At 41.2% G+C, this 25936-nt stretch overlaps 1 protein-coding gene across 1 annotated transcript; it reads left to right on the plus strand.

Moving 5' to 3' along the window:
* The first annotated feature begins 1212 nt into the window (after positions 1 to 1212).
* On the plus strand, positions 1213 to 25823 carry mybpc1 (myosin binding protein C1). The gene is given in 35 exon segments (XM_029461890.1): positions 1213 to 1234; positions 4930 to 4956; positions 6595 to 6666; positions 7717 to 7932; positions 8993 to 9040; positions 9728 to 9769; positions 10209 to 10250; positions 10890 to 11000; positions 11457 to 11605; positions 11692 to 11809; positions 11895 to 11946; positions 12559 to 12615; positions 13154 to 13162; positions 14947 to 15110; positions 15200 to 15332; positions 16489 to 16497; positions 16812 to 16936; positions 17050 to 17155; positions 17585 to 17751; positions 17859 to 18024; positions 18104 to 18210; positions 18307 to 18443; positions 18659 to 18818; positions 18912 to 19016; positions 19102 to 19290; positions 19882 to 20016; positions 20424 to 20591; positions 20697 to 20785; positions 20855 to 21050; positions 21210 to 21349; positions 21438 to 21597; positions 21991 to 22025; positions 22027 to 22128; positions 22363 to 22549; positions 25075 to 25823. Coding segments are annotated over 35 exon segments (3840 nt in total). The 3' UTR covers positions 25170 to 25823.
* Positions 25824 to 25936: the final 113 nt, after the last annotated feature.

Consider the following 25936-nt stretch of genomic DNA (forward strand, 5'->3'; position numbering starts at 1 on the left):
TTTAACTTTATATAATAAATCCACATTAACTGTATTTGTTTTCTATCACCTGGGATTGTGGGAGTGCATTACATCAGCCTCAGACCTGGGACAATGACGACACCTCTCCCTTTTTATAGTCCACCTCCTGATTCTCTCCCTCTTCACCAGTGCAGTAAGGATACTCACCTCTGATGCCCCGCTTCAGCCCTGAGGGGGAAATCTGGAAGTAGAGAGGAAATATTTAGTCTTAAATGACATGGACATTTTGGGCAATGCTTACTTAATCACTGAGATGCTTCCTTGCCAAGGGTTGGATGAGATTGATGCCATTGTCATACCGAAGCCTACAAACATATACATTGTGGTTTCACTGGGAGCTGAACATTTCTTGACAGCACAGACTGATTTGTGTGGATTAAACAAATTAAACATAACATTTTAATTAGTTTCAAAGGTGCAGATAGACAGATTTGGTTGCCTTTGGGAAGAGCCTATCTGTTTACCCATTTCCAGTCTTTGTGTTAAGCTAAGATAACCGGCTGCAGCTTCATATTTATATGACATCCATGAGAAAGGTATCAATCTTCTCACCTAACTCGCAAGAAAGCAAATAAGTGTGTTTCCCAAAATCTCAAATGCCGAACAGGCCACTTTGAAAGATTTCACCAGAATAACCAGCCATTAAAAAGTTGACCTTTAGTGGAATTATGGGCTCTGCAGAAATAATTGTATTTGAAAATGAAGTTGTACTGCTCCAACTACACAGCTAATATATGCTAATACCAAGTAAAATGCATAATTTCGATATTACTTCTGAGCTCAAGACAGCACAAAAACAAAAGCTTTACTTCTTCTCATCTAAAAAGCTGGCACAGCAGCCAGTGGGTAGGGGACAGTGATGCAGCGTCCACTACAGAGAGGAGGAGCATGCCAGCTCTCTATATAAGGCCTGAAAGCCTGTCCCTCCTGGATCTGTCACTAGTCCTCCTCTCCTCCCCCACTGAGATTTCAAACCGTATCCCTGTGCTCTCTCATCTCCCATCACTCTGGTCCAAGGGGTCCCAGAGTTTTTTTCTTCTACCGTCCTATCATCATCTCTCTCCCTCCTGGACGAGAGGGCTACCACACCTTACCTGGCCTCCTGTAGAGTTACATTACTCTGAAGGCACCTACCGACCCCCCTGCACCTTTTGATTTCTTGAGTCATTTGTTCTTGGGACGCGGCGCAAGATGCCAGAGCCCACAAAGAAAGGTAGGAGTGTTGATAGTGAGGATGGGATAAGCAGTGTTAGATCAAATCATGTGAAAGACAAAATCCCAAATATGCCTACGACATGTTTATATTAAGTAGATAGCAAAAAATCTCAACGTCAACGGTCATTTTGCGTGTTTTTCTACGATTGGCTTGTTATATTTATATTTACTGTCATAGTTTGAGGGGAGCAGAGTCAGGCGACTCCATCACTTTATGGCTCGTCTGCCAGCTTGTTCATAGCAATCCTCAAAGTGACTTTGACAGCGGTATTGTATTACTGATGCATGTGGGTTTCTACCATCTCGGGGTGCAAGGGAAGATTTGAGGTTCATGAGCAAATACTATTGTTGCGGGGGGGGATTGTTCTGTGTGATCCAGCTGGAGAAAGACATGAAGATGAAGCGCAGTGTATGAATGTTGATGACCGCAGAGCAAAGACCTGTGAAGGATGATGCAATGTTTGAGCCAGTCAGACTAGGCACTTGCCAATAATTCAACTCCTTATTCAACAGCATCTTAACCTATCCCCTCTCACTCATCTGTACCATCATGTCCATCAACATTCCCTTTTAATCCGCTCTTGTCTGTCATTACGATATGGTATTACTCCCACCCTCCTCATCAGCCCAACTCTTTTGGGGGTCTCCCGTCAACCCAGACATGCCCATGTAAAGGAATTGGAGTTTGGATCTTGGAAGCCTTCCTGTTGAGAGCTGATACAAGTTTTTTATAAACTAGTTATCCTCTAGGGGACCTTTGATCTATCTGTGGTTGTTTCTGACACCTCAGGCATGATTTGCACATAACACAATTCTCTGTACTTAATATCCATTTATTGTCCGTTTGTTTTGGGGCAGGTTTTTCCTAGAGAGAGTGCCCTTAAAAATAACATGACATGTTGCTGCCTTTTGGACAGTGGGCTTTGCATTTTAAAGATTTGATTTGTGGGAGCTCTTTTACTGCATTACATACATTTGGGGAAAGGACAACTTTAAGCCAAAAGCTCCAGAATCCCATTTCTTATATCCAAATGTTACCCCAATCTGTTGTTGGTTCATTTATGATCAAGAAAATGTAAGTGTTTGCATCAGCCCGACAAAAAACCAAGGTCCTGAAATGATGTTAAGTACAGTTTAGCCTTTATCTCTGACACACCTTTGTACTGTCGATTGTGTACAGAACGGTTGCCCCCACAGTGTTCATCCACTGCCATAAACATCCCTGATCCCCTCTGAGACAAAGCTGTGGGGAAAGAGAGGCAGGAGATTCCAGTCTGCTACAAACACTACCCATAAATAGCTGCTGCATAGCCAAGAGCAGCAGATATATGGGAGTAGAAAAGTATTGTTCTTTAAATGAGTCCGAACAGCTGAAGAGGAGGATGCCAGGGCTGTTGTTTTAGACACCCCACTCTCGAGCCTTTAACAAGTCCGAACCAGAGATGACGGACTGCCTGAGTCGCCCGCGGATCTCTTGGGATCTGGATTCTTGTCCCTGGAATAGTTCAGAATGAGCGCACTTTTAATCCCCATCCCTTGTTTCCTGCCATCTCCCTCCATAGCCAAAGCCCTCCTCCTCTTCCTGGGCCACACACCAAAACAGTTCAGGTTGGATCACTCAGAGGTCAGACGCCTCACCATTAAACCTCTGACCCAGTGCCCAGAGAACTTACAGTACTGTCCTCGTTGCCACTCAGTTTCGGGTTTCAGTTGTGAACAAGCCCTTGTCTTCACCTTATGGTATTTACTGTCCCTAAGGTCCATCGCTCTCCCTGTCCTCTCAAACAGTTGCTTTGTGTTACAGAATACCATCTCAGCAACTAATTGCCTCCCATAACAGCTCCCATCTCTCCTCAGACTCTTAAAGTCTCTCAGAAGTTCCTTGTTAGAGATCTTGTCTAACCAGAATTTAAATAAAGAACGACAGCAAGGACAAACAGTGTCACTAATGTAGGCTTATTAAAGCAATGAAGGTCTCTATTAGGAAAAATCAAGCTGCCAGCAGTTCGGCTCACGTCGAAGCCTGTATGAGCCCTTCTGTCTGCACGCCAGCAGGGGCAACAGCTGAAAATACCTGGAGCCTTGTCAGCTGCACTGGGAGTCCTCAGAGGTAAAACAAAACCTTTCTCCACTCTCATTATCTCAATAGATATGAGACAGAGAGCAAGCGAGTCTCATTCTTGGCTGCGTGATGTGACCCTGTAGGATTGTGGTGCGTTGGCCAGTTTTGAAGTGAGGTGGGAGTGCGGCTAATTTTGCCAAGGAATGCTCAAAGGGAATCGTTACAAATGGAGGGATATCAGAAGCTGGGAGGAAAATGGCTGTTAAAATGATGCATAGTTAATGGACATACATGGAATTAGGGTTGCAGTATTCATAGACTGGCTGCAAATAGCAGGCAGTGAGAAACTGAGGCTCTCTATGAAGCGAACAAAGGTTTCTCAAAAGCTAAAGATACACAAAGAAGAGGTTGATGTCTTAGAGTATTGGCTGTGTTATGAAAAAGGATTTCAATGAAACATCAGGCTGGTATTATCTACATATTCAGCTATTTTGGGAGAAAGAGGGACACTTAATGTCAAGGGTACTGGGTTTTAGTAACTATCTTCCCCTCCATGGACAAGAATTACCCTGAAAAATACACGAGACATGGGAGTCCTCCTGTTCTTGTTCTGTATCTTATATGCTTTGCAAATAATATTATTTATAATAAATAACAAAGTTATCATCCAAAGTTTGGATTTACACAATGTCTGTATCAACACAACTCTGAAAATACACTCCCTGTGCAAAGTAGTCAAACCTTCCCGGCTGTCACAATTTTGTTTTCCATTCCATGGAGAAGGCATACCCTACTCTCACTCTGATTGGCCTACTCTGATATTCTTACCCTAATCAATCTCACTCCTCATGTCTAAAGATAACCAACCCAACCAATGAACGATTACTAGCCAATCAGGGGCAGAGAAGGGCAGGTCATGCCTTCGCCATAGTAGGATAAAGATCTGGAAGGCCCAATGACGTCATTGCATAATAATTAGCTATGTGCTACTGTTTGTTGCACTGAGAGTGTGTATTTTCGGGACAACAGGCCTTCAGAACAATGGGCGTTTGTTTTCAGGACAAATGGGGTTTCGATCCAATAGGAAATCTTTCGAACTTTTGGGGTTTCAGGATAATGGGCCTTCGAAACAATGGGCAGTCCTCTACAAGGAAAGGATGGAGGCCTAACCTGAACTGACTGAACACCCGTTCCAGTCGTCCGCTCGACTGCATGTCACTGCGTTCCTTCTCTCGCAAGCTGTATTGTGCTCTAATCATATTCCCCACAGTAATTGTGTGTACAGCCTTTCATTTACTTTGTAAAAAAACCCAGAGAAAATGGGAAGGTTTGCTTTGTACAATCAAATATCAAGTCGCTCCAGAGGTTTCATGATTTGTCTGAAACTAGTAACTTATTAGTTTCATAGGTCTAGACGAGGCCGAGGGCAAACAAACGATGTGTCATAGGGGCCTCTACCATAATCAGTTGGTGTCTAAGCATGAGGAGCCAGCCATCCAACACAAAGATGATATGGCTTAGTTGTGAATGGATATCAATACAGTAATTCAATGGGGACAAACGGGAAGACAAACAGCAAGACCTCTTGTTATCATGTTTGACAGTGATGTGTTTTGTTTTTCTTTCTTTAGATGAGACGCCAAATGGTCAGCCAGAAGGTGAGTGGATGGCGATAGATATCTAATCTCGCCTTGTCACCTCACTGTCGAGCAGATTATAGCTGCACATTGTATGCACAAGATCAGACATATATTAATTAGGGCTGTCGAATTAGCGCGTTAATTTCGATTAATTAATCACAGAAAAAATAACGCGACAAAAAAATTAAGGCAGATTAATCACGCTCTTAGATGCCCCTTGACTCTTTACGTCACCGACGCGGCCCAGTGAATGGAACGCTTACATTTAATAAACTCCCGGATGTAACTGTTGATGCTCCGTTCTGTGCGATTCCTGCAGAAAATAATTTTCGTACCATCGCAGAACTTCAAGACCGAAATATCACCTCAACGCAAAGCACTTAGCAGCTAGCTCGGAGCTAGCTAGCACCGCCGCTGATGCTAAAGTGAGCGACCCGTCTCGTGATCTCTCGATCAGGCGTTCAGACGTCGCATGAGTCGGTCTACCTGAGACACATTAACAACTCCATCATGTATTGCAATGGACTGCAGGTGGTGGAGGACAGGGGGCTAACGGAGGCGTTACACATGGCGTCAAAGACACAACTTTTAACTTTTAGAACATTTTGAAATGCTTCTCACAGCAAATATTGATATATGCGATTAATTTAGATTCAATTAGATTTTTTTTTTAATCTCTTGACAGCCCTAATATTAATCAAAACAAGGTTAGTTGCACAAGTAAAAGGACAACGTAAAGGAACAGGAAACTCTTTGGGAAGAGAATACGTCTGTCATAGTGTAAACATCAAACACCAACCCTTGTTTGCACTAAGGTGTTCAGGCACTGGGAATATTGGAGCGCATTTTAACATGTAAGGTGATGATTACAGCTCTGAACTTGGTGCGAACGTGCAAACACAGTCGCATAGGAGTGTAAATGTGGAGCCAATAGTCGTCAGTATGGATGGAGTAGCGATCTGTGGCGACAACCAAGCTGTCAGCATCTCTGACATTTCTCTCGCCAGCCAGCTGATCCCTCTCTGTTGATTCAGCTGACGCCCCAGCCGCCCCATGTGAGCGAGGTGCTGGCATGCAATTGGCTTTTTGCCGCCGCTTGGGTTTGACCTTGGTGCTGCAGCATCTTGAGGCTCAAACATGGTCACGGAGGAGAGCTCAACTTTTAATGTTCTGACTAAAATGTTCCTGGGGAAACGTAGGATTTGTCAGGTAAATCATTTCAGAATGAACTTCATGTAAAATGCGAGTCGGATGATAGCGTTAGCTTAGAGCAGGGGTGCACTGGCTCACGATTTCATGTCATAACCAGCAAGTAACTGGAAAAATGTACTGTAATTATGTTACTTATCAATTTATCTAAACAAACAAAGCAAAGTGATTTCCAAAGCTAGATTGTTCGAGATCAAATAGTCCAACAATACTTTTTTCCCCTGTGTTAATCAAGTGGTTTGAAATAATATGATTAATTGTGATGACGTGTGAATGACTACGTGCAGGCAGGTGGGTGTAGATGTGTGAGTTCGTACACGTTTGTGAGTTTTCATGTCTGTTAGTGTGTGTGTTTGTTCTGGTGTGTATGTTTGAGTGCAAATGCTGAAGCTTTGTGCTTATAAAAAGCAGCTGTTCCATCCATCACTATATTTGTCACATGCTCAGAAAGTGTTGCCCCAGACAGTAACGGTGCCATGCCCCTACCTGAGATTTCCCTGGAGGTTTCTCCACCCCCAGGTGGGTAACCCTTACGCCCCCTTCACTTGCGTTATTTTGCACATCGCACTCACATCACGTGTTCGTTTGGTGTGTCCCACGATTTGTTACTTCACTTAATTCACTCTGAGAGGCGTGAAACTGCATTTCTCTTGTGTAGGTAGGATTGCTCAACACACCGTATGTTTACACAAACAGTTAATTAGGGTAGCTGTAAGACCACCACCCCACTTACTGTGCACATATCCACATGCCTGCACTGCTCTACCTGCATTTAGCTTGACGCTTGGTGCTGACAGTGACTCTTGCTGTGGCTGTCTTCGTGTTTGTGTAACTGTGTGACATATTGAGTCATCACACAGGAGGTATAGAGGGATTGGGGATGTTGGGTTTTACTGGCTCTAGTCAAAGGCCAGCTATATAAATGTAATGGTACAAGCAACCAGATAATTTCATACATATGAGTCAGTAAATCCCTCCCTCCTTGATCACTTTACAGTATAGATATGCAATGACCAGATAGATGCTCCTATGGTGCAACTGATCAAAACACGAAATTCCTTTACATACATTTATGATGTGAAGAGGATTAATCCTGTGCTTTTGGTGATTCTCTGATGTTTCCTCTAGTGCCACCGTCAAAATCTTCATCTGTCCAATACTTTTCATTATTACCTAATACCATTCAAACCAATAATGTTCCCATAAGTCTCAGCAGATCATCAGCTGTTCTAGGGTGCTAATTAGCAAACATTTTCATGCTGACACGCTTAAATTAAGATGATGAACATGGTAAACATTTATCTGCCTCAACATCAGCATGTTAGCAGAGCATTTTAGCATTCTGAAGTTAGCATTTAGCTGAAGGAAGCACTCACAGAGCAGCTAGCATGGCTGTAGAACCCTAATCTTGTTTGCAATTACCTTCCCTAATGTCACCAATTAAGAATATAGGCTATCTGGTCATTAGCTATGTATACCACCTCGTTTGAGCAAGCATCGTCTTGCAAGGCTACCGGTGTTTGTGCCCGAAGCTTGCTGCTCTAGCCTGGCGCTTTGTCTGCTGTACAGAGGCGGTAGCAGATGGGAAAGAGCCAGTAGATACTGATGGGAAGAAACCAGAGCCCACAGAGCCTGATCCATTACAGGCTGTGGTGGCTCAGGAGCCGAGCCCCACCGAGAATGGCTCAAACCAACCACAGCCTGGTGGGGTTGGGGTAAAAGAGCAAGCAGAGTCCGGTAATTCTACTGTAAAGGAAGAGGGACCTTGCTCTCCCCCATCAACTGGTAAGTATGCCTCTTAAACGTGAATAAGTCCCATTCCTCTCTTAAAATGCATGTTTACTCCTCTAGCTTTTTCTCTTTAAATGCTACTGAAGCAAGCCCTGAACATTTCAGTTGCACACTACATGGCTCAGCAGCACGGCAACATCTAGATTTACTCTCAGATAGATTAGCTTTACCTCCCTAATAAGAATGCTATGGACTTCACTCTTACTAGTTGGACTCATGCATTGACTTATCTATTGCTTTTAAAACAGTGCTCTAATTCCTACATGACCTATATTGCATGCAGACCTTAAAGAATTAAAACAATTATACTTGCACCTGAGGACTTTCAGGTGCATTGTCTGAGTTTTCAGATGTCTAAATAAGTAAGATCTAATATAGACTAATAAATAATGACTAACAGGTGAAGTATTGAGATGGCAAACTGAAGGAGATGCAATGTGTGTGCAAGGTGAGTCATCAAATCCAATCATCCAGAAACATGAATGCATCAGCAGAAAGAACACACGTACACTACATATAGTGTTGATAAGGCGGCCAGATGGTTTCCTTCTATCAGTTTTGTTTGTGCAGTTAGTATCTTCAGGTGAGTTGGAATTCATTGATTTTGAGAGAGAAGATACAGCTCAGGTGAAAAAGCTGAGATGCTGTGAAGTTACACGGGATTTCATGCTTTTGTTGGCTTGGTCATGAGCATTTCTTTGAAAATAGGGGGTTGCATCTGCTGCTTTAAAGGTTGATGTTTTCATGATAAACCCTGTGTGTGTTTTGTGCGCGCCGCAGTGCTAGAGAGCTTCTGCTTTTGTTTTCGGCGGCTTGAGAAGCTTGCAGTATGATCCCACATCTCTCAGACATACAGTAGTTAGGGTCAAATCTTCGGTTTATATGTTGGTTTGATTCTTCCTGTCCAAGAGCTGCATGTCATGCTCTATTTAAAGACTTGCATGTGATCGACGGCCTTGTTGGCCTAACAGTCTTGTGTCTTTGTGGCCTGCCAGTGATGGATTTGGAGCGTTTTGATAGGTGGGTCTATTTGTCAATGACACCTTTATTGCAGATGATGATGATGCTGCAGCCACTACCCCATCCCCAACACCCCAAGCAGGTTTGTACACATAACAAACGTTCCTACATTATAATTTAGTCGTGTTCACCTCTCCCTGTGAGAGCGGTTGCAAAAGAGCACTCACCTTAAGTCAGCTCGTATCACCTAGTTTAGAGAAGGGCGCTAAAGTTGAATCACAACATTTGTGATCTGGTGTGTAATGGGCATTTCAGCTTCCAAGGTTCATGGTTAGTGTTTTAGTCTTTAGTAACAAAAAGGCGTTGTCTCAAATCTACTCCACAGTTAAAAAGGTATATATTTATAGTCAAATCTGTAAATATTTTGATGTCTGTGCACTAACATACATGTAGTAAATGTGTGGTTTTTACATGTAAAATACTCCTACATGCACATTTCACATGTATATATTATACATACAAAATAAATACATGGTTGCTAAATGTGTACATGCATATTAATACACATATAATAGTATATCTACTAAAATGGAATGGATTCCTTTTTATGTGGATATACTTTCTTTCTTTCTTTCTTCATAAAATACCAAATCCTTGAAGACTTCTCAGTCTTCTTAAACCATAAAATACTTAAGCTGCTTCTCTGAGCTTTGGACAACATTCCAGCAGCTAGTCACACACTGATGTAGACATAATAAACATCAAACCACCTAAAGTAGTGGAGTTTATCCTCATTAATTACAATGATAACTGTGCTTTTTTTCCGCAGAGGATGCCAATTCACTCAAGAAACTCTCAATTGAGCTGCCTAGTAAGATCCCTCTGTTAAATCCTACCAGCATTTTAGTCCCTCTGAAACCAGTAGCCTCTAAATCAGAATCACCCGCTGTCTGAATGCAGGAAACACGTTGAGACATGTTTGTTTTTAGGTCTTTTTATGTGTTTGGGCGTTAACTTCTCAGTATAAGTGAAGATGAAGATTAACACATGTCCCAAAAATAATAATACAAATTATTTCTCTTTGTTAATTAGACTTTTGTACACATAAATTGCGATTTATGTGAATACATTTGGAATTCTGATCATAACAGTTATACCTAAGTCTTGTTTTTTAACCGGTCCTTTGATTCAGAATTCCTCGGGTCAATGCATGCACATCTGTAATGACTTGTTGGTGTGTGCTTGCTTCAGTGGACTTTACAGTACTATTCCTTACAATATGCTGTAAATTTCTCTCTGTCTTTGTTTAGATGATAGCGTCCCTGTGCCAGCCATGGGGAGAAAAGACTCAGGTAATAAAGTGGTAGCCAAAAAAACACTCTTATAGTAATTATGTTTTTCATACACTCCAAGAGGAATTTAGAAAATCGGAATTTGACTCAATCGGTTTCCTATTTTCCGTCAAAGCTGGTCAAATGGTGCCTTGCTAGTATTTTAGCATAATCCAGGTTCATTTGTCTCAACAACAACTCTCGCTGTCCTCCATCACTGCATGGTGAGGCTTTTAGAAAATGAAATCTTCTGAATTGGCATCAGGATAAAGGATTATGTGTCAATGATGAAATATAAGGCAACGGTGTAATCTATCCACATTCAGGCCATTTCAAAGAAGCCTGGATCATCAGAAGAATGAAGAATTCACATATTACACGTCTGTTATGCTACTTGGACGACATTTCTATGTTTCATACTGTGTGTTTCATGCTTTCCAAGTTGCAAACAAGCTTACATCTGCTGCTGAATGAGGTCTGATGGCTGAAAGTGAGAAAATGTGTCTGTCTGTATAACTCTCTTCTGGTAAGACTAAAACCTTCTGATCAAAAGTGAAAGCTGGGTGTATGAATTTCTTAACTGTACTGCTACAATTTTCTTCCTCGCACAATGACAGTGGAGAGCACTGTGTCATGTATGTGTTTCTCCTGAATGACCAGTGTGGTCTCTGGGAGATGGCCAGGGCCCAGAGGACCTGGACAAGCCCATTGACAGCCCACCACGGTCCACCCTGATGATAGAGAGTCCACAAAGTGCCTCTGTCGCTGTGGGTGAGTGACAGCACAACAAGTTAAAGGTTCTCTGTCCCTGTAGTGTCACTGTAAGTCGCTCTAGATAAGAGCGTCTGCGAAATGACAAAGGTAAAACTACATAATGAAGGCACACTCCCTCTGTGTGTGTTGTAATCCAAGCTTCTCGGTGCTTTCTTTAGCTAACCGACTACTGCTCCTCTAGCTTTGCCCAATATCCTCCTGAAAGGATAGATAAGAGAGAGGTGATCTCTGCAATAAGGCCAATAAGTGCATTGCCTTAAATGTTGAGCTATTTCTTTAAGAAGACTTCCAGAGGGGCAATAAGCTCAGCATCAAAATGAATGTCAAGTGACTCCATAGTTCTATGTTTTGTTTAAATCCCCTTCCAGTGGGACGTTAATGGTTTATTGATTGGACATTTGGACTGTTGGACACTTTTCCTCTGTGATCACATTCTACTCTCTGTGTCTAAAGGTGGAGACATCAGCTTTGTTGCCAAGGTGGAAGCCAAAGATCTCCTCCGCAAACCCACCATCAAGTGGTTTAAAGGAAAATGGATGGATCTGGCCAGCAAGACAGGAAAGCACTTACAGCTGAAAGAGACCTTTGACCGATTGACCAAGGTACTGTACAGCGAGGCCCCCCGCCTATCTCAGCTCCACCTCACAGAAGGCTGTTAAACCAATGCTTGTATATTAATCCCTGGCAGATGCACACATATGAGATGCACATCATCAAGGCCAAAGACAACTATGCTGGAAACTACAGGTGCGAAGTCACCTACAAGGACAAGTTTGACAGCTGTTCCTTTGACTTGGAAGTTAAAGGTTTGTTAAAGCGTCAAAGTCCATTATATTTATTCCAATATGTCAACAAATACAGACTAGCATATGTGTTGTTACTGTCTTACAGAAACTGAACAGGGCTCACAGAATATTGATATTCGATCAGCTTTCAAAAGAAGGTAACGAAAGAACTGCCAAGAGCAGCCACTGCAAATTCAGTGTGAATCATTGCAACAGTATTTTCTTTTTTCACTTCAACTGAAAGAAACTGAGTATTTATTTCAGAAAACAGGATTAATACTAATAAATGCTCCTGAGAAGTGAAGAAGAGAACAACTGCGATAAGCATTTCACCTTCTAGTGATATAATTACAGGACATTTAAGTGTGAAAATGTCATTAACCTTTAAAGGTAATTACAACTCAACGTGTAATTAAAGGCCAACTCTTGCATTTGAAATCTCCCTCCAAACAATGTGTCTGGAAAGCAACGCAAAGCATCCCAGTTTTACAATGTTGCTGCTCAGTAATGTTGCTTCCACATTGCAGAAACACTGTGGCAATATTGCCTGGGACGACTCTCTTGAAGTGTCTTACACAAAACACCTTTTATCCACAAAAGACAAAACAAGTGGTTTTGTGTAAGCGTTAATCGTGTGTTAGCTCGGAGCTAACGCATCGATTCACGTCAGAGCCTTTGCTTTGTGTTGCTCTTTTAGCATTGTTTTTCTAATGCCTGCAACTGTTCCATCTCTGATTAAATCTTTATTAATCTCTCCTTGTTAACAACAGCAGTGAAGGACAAGAAGATGCAGGGGAGCTTGACTTTAGTGGTCTTCTTAAACATAGGTGAGAATCACGTGCCGACCCTTGAGTGGATTTTCTCCTTTTCAGTATTTTGAAGCACTTTTTTTTTTTTGGATGTGCTTCTTTTCTCTTTCTCTCAAATCATCTTACATTTGATTTGTATTATGCTACTGTATGAGTGGCACGTACATTTATACAGATGATGAATTACTCTTTACCAGGGGCTTTCCCCCTACAGACAAAATTGAGACAACTACGCAACACCCCCGTCTAGACGTATTAGACACAATAATCGGCATCAAGGCTACAATGAGAGCCTAGTTTTCTGTTATTTTGTTCCCTATATTTGTTTAGATTTTGGCAAATTGGCAATATTATAAGTATGCCGAATTAGCTATTAGATAGTTAGTTAGTTTGCAATGTACTGATGGATGTACCCAAACTACTGTGGTGGCTGAAAATAGTCACCACATGTGCAACGTGTAGTGCGAGTACAAATAGTCCTAGGCAGTGACATTGTTCACCGGCGAAATTATACATTTATTTTGGGCTTGTCTCTTCTTCTCCCCTACATATTCAGAAATCAAAGGTTAGTAGAGAGAAAATCATAGGTTTTAAAACGATTAGACCTTACTGCGGGTGAGTACTGTAATCCTGTAGAGTCCCCAGCATGACATGTAGCTCTCGGTATTGGACGAGCAAGAGTGTTGGCCTACTGTAGTACGGTAACACTTCATTTGAAGGCAGCATTCCTAACCGCTCTGTCAGCAATCAGAAACGATGGAAATGGGCCTTGCATCATAAGCAGTCTGTGGTGACAGATCTTCATTAAGCCGTGAAGCCACACGCCACCTTTATGAGGCACAGTGCGCCATTTTGGATCATTAATGATGTGCTAATGGGCCATAGAGAAATGATGCTGTAAAATAGTGTTATCTCTACATTGTCGTTTTATTTCAACTTAGAAATATAAGGCAAATACCACCGTGTTTATTTCAGCTTTCTTCATAATTGCCTGAAAATAAACAGATGAAAAATACAAACATAAAATGGAATAATATTTGACGCTATTCACCTCCAATCTTTCGGACATTTGGGGAAATGTCTTCGAAAGAAAGGGCTGTCTGAATGTTCTTTATGTAAACTAATGGATATACTCATGTCTAGGGCGACGTGCTTATGTACTTTGATCTCACAAATCTAACACTTTAATATGATAATCTAACAGTGTCGGAGCATCTCTGAAGTGATCACTCAAACCAACACCAAACAAAGGGATGGGCCAGTTTATAAGAGCAATATGAAAGATGTTAAAATGAGCTTTAGAAATCTGTGTTGTAGGTTTCCTCTAAATCCCTGCATGCTGCATCATGGTATTACACAAAAGACATTGAATGACACGGCAAAATGGAAACAAAAACTCTCCTTTATTGATCTGTGTCTGCTCTTGTGTGCTAATGTAATCCTACAACACTGATAAAAACCCTGTTTCATCTCCCAATCTTACTCTTAAATCTTCTGTCCAAACTAAAAGAACCCACCTCAAATTTCTTCCTTAATTCAGCTCCCTTTTAATGTTCCCCCTTCATCCCTCGATGCATGCTAGAAACCTTAAAATGCCATTTTACAATCATTATTGTGGAATCAATGCCCCTTAAATGTTATATATATATATATAGCAATAAGAAAATATGTTCAGTGGCTCACAGATCTTAAAGAATCTCACATTTGTCCCTCAGAAAAACACACGTATGACAGATTTAACCAAGTCACTGACGTCAGAACGATAGCTAGTTCTGGAGATATAACTTGGAAATGGTAACAGTAGCACAAACCTCCATTGAGTTAAAGTTACTTTATAGTGTTTACCTCTTCAGACCCCTGAAATTAAACAACTTCAGAAGAGAAGATTCCTTACAGGCATGTGATGAGGGGTCATATTGTTTTGTATTAAGGGGTTAAAAGCAACAATAAAACCACTCGTTTAGAGGATAGATGTGTCTACAATGTTCATCATTCATCAACATGCAGACACTTGCAGACACGATTAACCCTACATTACTTCTCAGCAAATTAGAGCGCACCTCTGTGTTAACATTTGACTCCTGAGCTGACGTCAACACACAGGTAGACAGCTCACCATGCCCATCCCTTTGTGCGACTTGTCCTGAGGAACGAAATAGGATATGCAAACCAAAATGGCAGAACCAAGGAAACATTAACCGAGTAAAAATAAGCATTGTAAAGCTTTAAGAGTGACCCTACCAATGCTTCAGCGAGCCCTATTCTTGAATTAATGAATAGTTCCTCAGGACACGTTGCAAACACCAGCCTATGACTCCGAAACCTCACATCGTTCCCTCGTACCACTAGGGAGCCGAAAATGGATGACACTCCAGAGGTGGATGTGTGGGAGATCTTGAAGAACGCCCGGCCAGATCAATACGAGAAGATTGCCTTTATGTACGGCATCACAGATCTGAGGGGTCTACTGCGGAGGATGAAGAAGATCCCAAGAGAGGAGAAGAAAAGCGAAGGTAAATCAGTTTGGTCTCTTCATGTCTGGGCAAAAGGGGATCTCGATCGTGGGGTCTCTTTTGTGACCTTTGTTTTCGCATTTTCAAAGCTTTTGCAAAGAAACTGGATCCAGCATATCAGGCAGATAAAGGTGGAAAGATCCGCTTGGTGGTGGATCTGGCCGACCCCACAGTTGAGCTGAAGTGGTACAAGAACGGACAGGAAATCAGATCCACTCCCAAGTACGTCATATCCTTTTCTTCAGCCGATCTTCCGTTGTCTTGTCCTCTTCCACTCGACACAAAAGAAACGCATGTTTTTAAAAATGCATTTCATTTTGTGGCATCGCCTTTCTTCACCGGTTTTCTGATATTATGTGTTTTTAGATGTTTTGTCACCACTCAAACGCACAATGGTTCACATGTTTTGCACTCATTTGATGAGGCTTAAAAACATACGATATGTAGATCATCTTTCTTATGTACAGCTCACTGTACTGTGAACCATTGCTATTGAAAAGATAACGTTCTGTGGCTCTAATCAGTTTCCACACAGTCTCACACACACATTATTAGGAACATTAAGTATTCACAGGGCTATACAAAAGGCCCCAGAGCTACATTTGGGTGTAAATCAAGTGTATGATTTCAACTTTTGTAGTTAATTGCCATTAACTACTGTATATGTCCTCCTCTGTACAGGAAAAAGGTGGTACCTCCTTCACAGGTCTTTAACCAAGTTTGGCTTCGGAACAAATTTAATAAATGTTAAATCACAATCAGTAGTAAATGTTGATAAATATAATTTACTTTAATGAGCGATTACCATTAAAACAGCAACAATCCTATTATTATGTAGGTGGAATGATTTATCTTTTCAAATGTACTATGTCTGGTAGGATTAAAAAGGAATATATAAAATAAAATCTCATCTCAAAACTCATCTATCTCACAATAGGGTAGCGTATTAATGTGCTGATAAGGCTAATAATAGGGTATGATACCAAATTGAGAGACAATGATTCTGCAACTAAAAATGTTTATTTATAGATTCCTAAAATAGATATTAGGATTACAGACTTGTAAACGAGATAAATGCCGAACCCTGCACACTATTTTCAAACTAAGCCATGCGAAGTTAAAGCCATTTTGGAGGTTATTGCTGTTTTCTGGTTTTGGTGTTCTGTTGCATATTCTGCAGGGCTCCCTGCTCCACAGACTTCACTATCTTTCTGTCTTTGACACTATTTGCCGACAACATAAACCCCTCCGGGCATGATGTCTCTCTGTCTTTGTCTGCCTGCCTATCTGTGTGTCATATCATTATGCTCTTTCCTGTCTGCTATAATCACTTCCTGTACACTGCTCCGGACCATTCTGGCTCACTGCTGACCTTAAGTCTGAGGAAGTAAGTCCGTCCGTACAGTTGATTCTCCCTTCTCCATGTCTGTGTTTTGGTGTGATCCCGCCCCTGTCAAACCTGACCCTTGGGTTTGTGAAGTGCACTTGATGCATGTTGAGTACAATAATGATGTTCCAATTGTTCATTTTCTCAACACTGCTGTACACTTTGATTCAAGAATACGTTTTGGTTTCTGTAGCCCTGTCTTTCCTTTATTAAATCTTGTAATAAATTCCGTTCATATCTTAGGACTACTACTAAGATGACTGTACTACGTACTGTGGGTGATCAGTGGTGTGACTAATGGACTTCCTGTTTAGGTATATCTTTGAGCATAAGGGCACGCAAAGGATTATGGTCATCAACAACTGCTCCTTGAATGATGACGCAACTTATTCTGTAGCTGCGGGAGACGAGAAATGTGCCACAGAGCTGTTTGTCAAAGGTATCTCGATAACCTATTCACCTTTATTAACTGATTAAGAACTCTACAATATATGTATATATATATATGAGTAAGAAACGTGTTCAGTTTCTTCTTCTATTCTTTTCTTATAGAGTTGCCAGTTAAGATAGTTAAACAAATTGAAGCGGTGAAGACCACAGTGAACGAGAGGATTGAGCTGGAGTGTGAGGTGTCAGAGGAAGGTGCTCAAGTCAAATGGTAAGACTCATTTAAAGATTTAATGTGTTGCAAAATTACTCAAACTTGCATTCTGGCAGAATAAAAGAAGAGGACACTGGTTAGTCAGAATAAAGGAAAGTGTAATGGAAATATCAGTAAACTCACGTATATTGACAAGCAGTGACAATTCTTTATGTCTGGGTGCATTGTGGGTAATGTAGTCATTAAGGCACTAACAATGCCACCAGACTGAGATGAAAGCTACGTAAAACTATGTTAAAAGCTACGTTATAGGCTACCATGCGTAAAGCGTAGCCTAAAAGCCAACCGTCTGATGAACTAGTTGATGGAAACCCGCCTAAATCGCATTTCTTTTTTGCAACATTTCAAGAGTTTGCTTAGAATTTGCTTAATAATCGAATGGAAACTCATGCACGTGTGACTACTATCAAATGCTTCCTCGTTCAGGATGAAGAACGGTGTTGAGGTTCCAACTGGAGTGCGCTCCAGATACCGAGTTAAGTGTGAAGGAACAAAACACTTCTTGGTGATTGATGATGCCTCCAGGGAGGACACTGGATCATACTCCATCATGGCTACCGGTGGCACATCTGTGGCTCATGTACAGGTTGACTGTATGTAGTATCTCTGCCTTTTTCATAATGTATGTTTGTTTGTATGCTTTACAAAAGAATCAGTATTCATAATGTGCTCGATTCTGTTCTTCACACTTTTTAATTAGTGAAACCGCTGAAGGTGTTCCTGGACTTGCAAGATATGAAGGTGATGCTGGGTCAACCCATCAAGCTTCACTGTGAGATTTACCCAGGCAATGTCCCAGGTCGTTGGTACAGGAATGGACAGCTGATCCAACCCAATGACCGTATCAACATAATACACAGAAATAAGTATGTAGCCTCTGTTAAGCTATGTCCAATCAAAACCAATTTCAAACAAATGCTAATTAATATAATTTTGGTTTTCCAGGGTCCATCGTCTTGAAGTTGCGACCAGCTCCCTTCACGATACAGGAGATTACACTTTTGTACCAGAGGGATATTCACAGAGCCTCTCTGCCAAAATTCACATCATTGGTAAACAACCTATGCTCCATTTATATCTGGACATCAAACTGAAAAGAAAACACCTTAACTAAGGGTTTTTTTATGTTGTGATTTAATTTTCTGTAGACCCACCAAGGGTGCACTTGGAGAGCTTGAACTTCCCAGACAACACGATGACAATTGTGGCAGGAAACAAACTTCGCTTGGAGATCCCCATTACTGGAGAACCAGCACCCAGGGTGGTGTGGATGAAGGGAGAAAGGGTGAGCTTCAACCTTTTTAGTCTCTTTTAAAGCATTATTGCTTTATGGACTGGCATTATTCTTTGGTAACGGCCAACAAATCCTAGGATAAGACCGAAGTACTTCCCTATTTTGTCTTTGGCATTCAGGTCCATTCATTCTTAATAAAGACAGAAGCCATTTTTACTTCACCTTCAAGGCTTACATGCAATTTATTTCTGTCTCATTTGCTTAAGGTGATTCTTGAGTCAGGCCATCGTGTCCGAGCTGAAACGTACGGCGACCAGACCAGCCTGACAATTGACGTCACAGAGCGGGAGGACACAGGCAACTACAAGATAGTCCTCCAGAATGAGGCTGGTGAAGCATCAGCCAGCGTCAAAATCAAGGTTGTAGGTAAGTGATCACAAAGTACTAAAATCAAAAGACCACGTTAGGAATTATTCATTGGTTTCTTGAATCCTTAACATGGCCTTGTGTTGTCTGCAGACATCCCTGACCCTCCAGAGGCTCCCTTGGTCCCAGAGGTGGGTGGTGATTGGTGTTCTATGAAATGGGAACCACCAAAATATGATGGAAGTTCACCAATATTGGGTAAACCTTGTCTTTTTTTGTATTACTGCAGCCTAAATCTATGCGTAAGTTGTTAAGTGACAAGCTTTCTGACCGTCCTCTAAAGGTTACTTCATCGAGAGAAAAAAGAAACAGAGCTCCAGATGGATGAGACTGAACTTTGACTTGATCAAAGAAACATCATTCGAACCCAAGAAAATGATTGAAGGAGTGCCATATGAAGTGCGGATCTTTGCAGTCAATGCCATTGGTGTGTCCAAGCCCAGTGAACCATCCAAAGCCTTTACTCCCCTCGGTGAGTAGCCCAAATATCTCCCTGAACATGTACTTAGTAGTCTTAACACTGGCCTTTGAGCTGTTGCTGGCAATAATCTGTGCAGGAAAGTATTACAAGAGGCATGAGTTTATCTAACAACCGTTTCATGATAATGGATGAAATTTCAAAGAGTGGGCCGTTGATAGTGCATGTGTGATCTGCCCTTCATACCCTGGCAACGCAGCTGTTTCTCGCCATACCCCACCATCCCAAGCATTCTGACTGTGACCTCCACTGGACACGCAGGAGCTTTAGAGGATATTAAATATGTCTTTATAATGGCTGCCAAATCATCTGCGGATTAGAGGTTTAGGAGATCAGGTCTGTCAGAGGGCTCAATAGGCGTTAAATGTGATTCAAAATACAAGAATAGATGGAAAGAGCAGGGACTAATGAGATCTGACATGCAGATTGATAGCATACCAGCCAAAGAGAGAGGCGCCTTGCTAACGTCTTTATGACTTGCCAAAATGGATGTTTTCCGATCTCGTTCATACCTATTGTTGGAAAACAAATGAGGAATGGGGGCCATGCCTCGTCTAAATCTCTAAAACATTTATCTCCTCTCAGCTGTGACCAGTGAGCCCACCATGCTGGTTGTGGATGATGTCACCGACACCACAGTGACCGTAAAGTGGCGTCCTCCTGAGACCATCGGAGCTGCCGGTCTGGACGGATACTTAGTGGAGTACTGCATAGAAGGAAGTGAGACAACCTCAAATCTTCTAAAGAACTGACAGACTGTATGATGTTTGGCTGTTCTAGACGAAAGTTGTCAATTATGAGACGAACGTGGTTAATCCAAACTATTGGTCTGGAATCACATTGTGATACAGGTGTACTAACCTTCGCACCTGAACATAGCCTGTGTACAAATTGTATTAATGCATGGGTATACTTGTTAAGAACTATTTCGTATTACATGTGGTCCGACCACGTCTGAAGGCAAAAGTGTTTTGATTGCAATTTTATTAGACCCATCTCGCACAGTGTGACTCCTGTAAGAACACACCTGTCGCGTAGTTTGTGGGGGCCTTACGTTATTCATAGCCCACAAAAATGTCAGTGTAGGCTGTTAAGAGAATGTTTTTTCAACTGTTTTTTCCCTACAGCTGATGATTGGGTAGTATCCAACACTGAGCTGACAGAGAAGACCAAGTACACCATCACAGGGCTGAGTCCAGGGAGTAAAATCTTAATTCGAGTCAAAGCCATGAATGCTGCCGGAGCCAGCACTCCAAGGACCATTCAGCACTCTGTCCTGGTCAAAGAAGTTATTGGTGAGCTCTGAAAACAACTTTTCTGCTGTAGCTTGGCCTAAAAGGACATTTTTGAAGGAATATTTTTGATCGACATTGACACCTTATGGTCTGTTTCCTCCTCAGAACCACCCAAGATCCGCGTCCCCCGACATTTGAAGCAGACATGCACTCGTAGAGTTGGAGAAGCAGTCAACCTCGTGGTGCCATTTATGGTATAGCAACCTCCCAATCGATTAATATTTCGCTGTAACTTTGAGCAGAATAATAAACTCTGTTTACAGGGCAAACCCAGGCCGAAGGTCGGCTGGATGAAAGAGGGCAAGTCCATAGAGCCTACCCACGTCAGCATCCGCAACACAGACTGTGACAGCATCATCTTCATCCGTAAAGCAGAACGCAGCCACTCTGGAAAGTATGAGATGACCGTGCAGGTTGAAAACTATGTGGACACGGCCATTCTTGACATACAAATCGTAGGTGAGTGTACTCTGCAACTGCAGTGAATATTGGTATATGCTGCTGAGAAGGACACATAGTCCCTACTGGTTTTCCATCCTTATTTAATACTTCCATACTGTCCAGTATGCCCTAAACAAGACCAAACTGTCTGCTGACGATCGTTTCTCTGATTGTTAGACCTACCTGGGCCTCCTCAGTGTGTGACGATTGAAGATGTTTGGGGAGGAAATGTGGCTCTGGTCTGGACTCCTCCAAAAGACAATGGCAACGCTCCAATAACAGGCTACACCATTCAAAAAGCAGACAAGAAGACAATGGTAGAAAATCAGTTTAAAAGGAATATACTTTGACATTGCAAATGATGTGTATTTGATATTGACATTAACATTTCGATCTGCTTTATAGGAATGGTACACATGCATTGAGCACTATCATCGCACCTGCATCACCATCACAGAGTTGGTGGTAGGGAATGAGTATTTCTTCAGGATCTTTGCAGAGAACATGTGTGGCCTAAGCGAAACTGCCACCCAAACCAAGAAAAGTGCCCTCATCGTCAAAGAAGGTAACACTGACTGTCATATTAGCAAATGTGAATGGTTACTAATCATTTCTGATGGGGGAAAATGCTTCCAAAGCCAGAACCTTGGAACAAATCACATGCATTTCACATTTCACATGTCAATAAAGTTGTTGTTTTTGTCACAGCTGTTATCTGAAAGGTACTGTCAGTGATGTCTTCCACCCTAAAGTGAGCCTGAATATATTTACAGACTCACTTTAAAATCTAACAGGGGTCGGGGTATGACTGACAGGCCCTTTAACAGACTCAAATCAACTCAGCCGATGATAAACAAAAAAACATTGTCTTTCCCTCATCACTCAGGGAATTTCCCACATGATACCGCTCAGCGTCAGTATCATGCGCAACCCCATTCCTTTACCCTTACCCCAACAGGCATGCAGGTGAAAACGCACGAGTACACCGACCACTGACTTCATGGAAGCACCGAAGTTCACGCAGCCACTGATCAACACTTTTGCTATCGCCGGCTACAACGCTACTCTAAACTGTAGTGTCCGTGCCAACCCAAGGGTAGGTGGGAGAAGCGCAGGTAAAAGTGTTGTATGTATAGATCACGCATTACACTCAGGTAATCATGTTGTAATATAGCACTGATTCAAAGACAGTATTATATCTAACTTTTAGAGGATGGGTCCAGTTCATTTTCAACAAGGATCCATCTTTGTTTTTGTAGTTTTGTCCATCATTCCTCTTGGTAATACCAATATGATAAATGCTGCTGACGTTTCTGTTGTCTGACTACAGGCAAAAGTGATCTGGATGAAGAATAAGATAGCCATCCTGGACGACCCACGCTACCGTATGTTTAGCAACCAGGGAGTATGTACTCTGGAAATCAGGAAGCCCAGCCCCTATGACGGCGGCATGTACACTTGCAAGGCCGTCAACGACCTGGGAGAGGCCCAAGTGGACTGCAAGCTGGAGATCAAAGGTCAGTGTGGACCAGGAAGCGGGCTCAATGTGCCTCCCAGTATACCTATCTGAGTCTGGTTTACCAAAGCCTTTCGCCTTTCTAGTTTTATTTCTTAATTTCTACAGCCACTTACCAGAGTCTCTGCTGAAAATCATTTTAAGAATCAAAATAGTCACTTTCTAACGAGTACAATGACGCAAAGGTGGCTTTGGGAAACCAACTCAACTGAAGTAGCGTTGTGTTTGAGATGTGTGTTGCAGTCTACTAAAGGGCTAAACACAGGCGGTGGACATGTAAGTATCTGGAATGAGTTGCACCAGCTATTCGTAAATTCATGGCTACGGTTGTGTCTAAAGTCCTTTTGAAGTTCTTGGAAACCTTTAACTGGTTTCTGGTGATTTCCTAAATTGGGTTGCACCATTAAAACCTAAGGAAGGTCTTAGCTACAGTAGTAGAGACATTAGTAATGTGTACATCTTGTCTAGTTTATATATGCTTACATGAAGAAGTATGTGTTAGAGTTAGTAGCATTCACTTGTTTAGATTTGCAGTTGGAGATATCTGATTATGCTAACCTAGCTAATGTTATTTAGCCTTTAGCATAACGCTAATAGCATAAGGCTTTGTAATTTGAGGTATATTGTGTTGTTTTTGTGAAATACAAATTAAAATCATTCAAATTAAGTGTCTGGTCAGACCATAGTATCCCTTTTACTCCCAGGGGATTTAGTCAGTTAGCTCAATTAGCTAAATGACAGTTACAACTGGCAGTTTATTGGGTGTAGATGTTTAGTCACAACTAATCTCTACGTAACAACTTTGCTTGGTGCAACCTGTTTTAATTTAGTGATGTGTCACACCACTTTTGAACACGGTTTGAATTTATGAATAGCTGGTGAAACCGGCTCCTGGACATCAATTTCAAAATAGATACAAATAATGACATTATAATAATCCGTTCATTTGTGTGCAGTGCACATAATATCTGGTGACACTTTTCCCATCACCACCACATGTAGGTTTACCCTCTGTATTCTCACACACCTCTGTCCAGTCCAGTCCATCCGGTCATCTTGTTCATCATCCCAACACACAGTCTGTCACTAGTCACACATCAGAAGCGTAACATAAAGAGCTGTGATGTATTTGTGTTGTCGTCAACTATTCTCCACAGATTTCAGTTTCCCCTTTATACCACACAGTTAACTCCTCATATAAAAGAGTTCAGTAATAATAACTCAACAGTATTCCCTGGTGCACACATATAACTCCATGTAAACATTTTGTTAACCCCTCTTCTCTTCTCTCTCCCCCAGTCCAAACTCAAGAATTGTGAATGTATGTTCTCATATAAGGTAAGCTTTCATATGGTTTTGTCATATGAAGCTTATGTCATTCATCATGCATCTTTCAGCCAGCTTGTAACACTGCTTTTCTCAGTCGGTGGGACTGTAGCAGCTTTTCCTCCCTATGAAAGCAGGTCCCAGATAAAGAACATGTGAAATTGTGCATTAATGAAACGAGGTTTGCATGACAACGTTATTCCCCAGCTCTGTTTGCTGGCTGAATTTAACAGTCCTGATTTGAATATTTTTAACTAATTGCAATAGCCGTTGGTGTGATAAGGAATGAATTCAAAGACTACCTCTCATGTCATTTGTGCCACAGATAAGGTGAGTAAAACGTTTTGCAAACTTGCTAACATTTGCCAAGAAAGCCAGAGCTGGGAACTGAGTTTTCTGTTATGTTGACTTGAAAAATAAAATCATAGAGGATGCGAACAAAGCATACTAACAATGGGTATTTTCCACGTTCTGTGTGGAAATGAGTGATGAGTTGTGTCTGTTGTATCCATTTGCTTACAGTGGTGAAAGGATTTACTGGAGTATTGTGAAATGTATTTTGGGAAGTACACTTAGTTGCTTTCATGCAGAGAGGTGAGAAGATTGATACAAATCTCACGTCTGTCCATTAAATATGAAGCTACAGTCAAAAGTTATTATGGAGTGTTTTAAGTGATGAAACAAAATATATAAATACATAACTAATTATGTAATTAATTGCTTTAAAACATATTTAGTAATTTAGGTAATTTAATGCTTTATTGTCACCATAAATAAATAAATCACCAAATAAATTAGACATTAAAATGTTACATTTATGTGTGTATTTATTTATTTATTGATATATATATTTACACGTCTATATTTACTTATTCATTCATTCACTCTAAATGAATACTTCAACTTTTGATAGTACATCTTGCTAATAATTTCCCTGTTCTTTTACTTAAGTAACATTTTGAATGCATTATTACTTGTCATTACTAGAGATTTACAAACTGAGTGTGCATTGCATACATGAGCTATTCTGACCAGCTTTCTTCTTTCTCTTTATCCAGAGCATCTTTGCATTCTGTTTCTTCTGCTTGGTCAGATTCTTGCTATTTCCTCCTCTTCTTCCTCTCTCTCTTTGTCACTTTCCACATCTACCTCTGTCCCTTCCAAGAATATTATAAGAAAGTTTTTCCTCTCGTCCCTCAGGCGGCTTCACCTTCTTCGAACTCATGCAACGCGGAGTGCCCCTACACCTGATTGACAAGTACATGAACGAGAAGGTTGTCGAGCAAGAGAAGTAAAATCGGACGGAGTGCAATAAGACAATTTTGCCTTGCAGACATCTGCTGCCAGTAGTGACCCTCTTCCTCTTCTCTCGCCTACTGAGATCAGCTGGGAGCTAGTTATCATAGAAGAAGAAAAAAAGCTCACTTCTTTGTCACCCTCTTGTGTTCGAAAGACTCAGCTCAGATGCATGCCGGCAGTGTTTTGGTTCAAGCTTTGATAAGTTCATGTAGTGTGTAAAAAAAAAAAGAAGAAAAAAACATATACAATGCACATATATAGCACAGTGATACACTTACAGTATTTACATGTTGTTCTTGTTGGAAGTGTCTGTTGAAGGTGATAATTTATTTCCGGGGTCTGAAAGAAGGGAAAAGGGAATGTATAAACAAAGGTTTGGCGTTCGTACGGTGTGTCAAAACTTATATATGGCAAGAAAAATGACTATAATCCAGAACAATGTTGGATAAATGAATGTGTAGACCCTAAGTTAATTCACATTAATATTTGTTGATTTCCCCTTTTCTGTGTAGATCTTTTATGTTTAATAAGTGAGAACATGTAGAAGTTTACACACAGTCCATATTCTGCATGACACATTATGCTTTTTGGATTAATATTGGACTTGAGGCTTGATTGATGCTCAGTCATGTGCGCATGCCTTTACCTTTGTAATTACGACCAATGGATTACAATAAAAAGTCATGTAAAATGTGATTTTGTTTTAATTACTCTTTTTTTATTTGGCTCTCATATAATAGTATGACTATCTATTTAAAAAATA

Source organism: Cottoperca gobio, chromosome 23 (genome assembly GCF_900634415.1).
Source record: "Cottoperca gobio chromosome 23, fCotGob3.1, whole genome shotgun sequence".
Classification (NCBI taxonomy): Eukaryota; Metazoa; Chordata; class Actinopteri; order Perciformes; family Bovichtidae; genus Cottoperca; species Cottoperca gobio.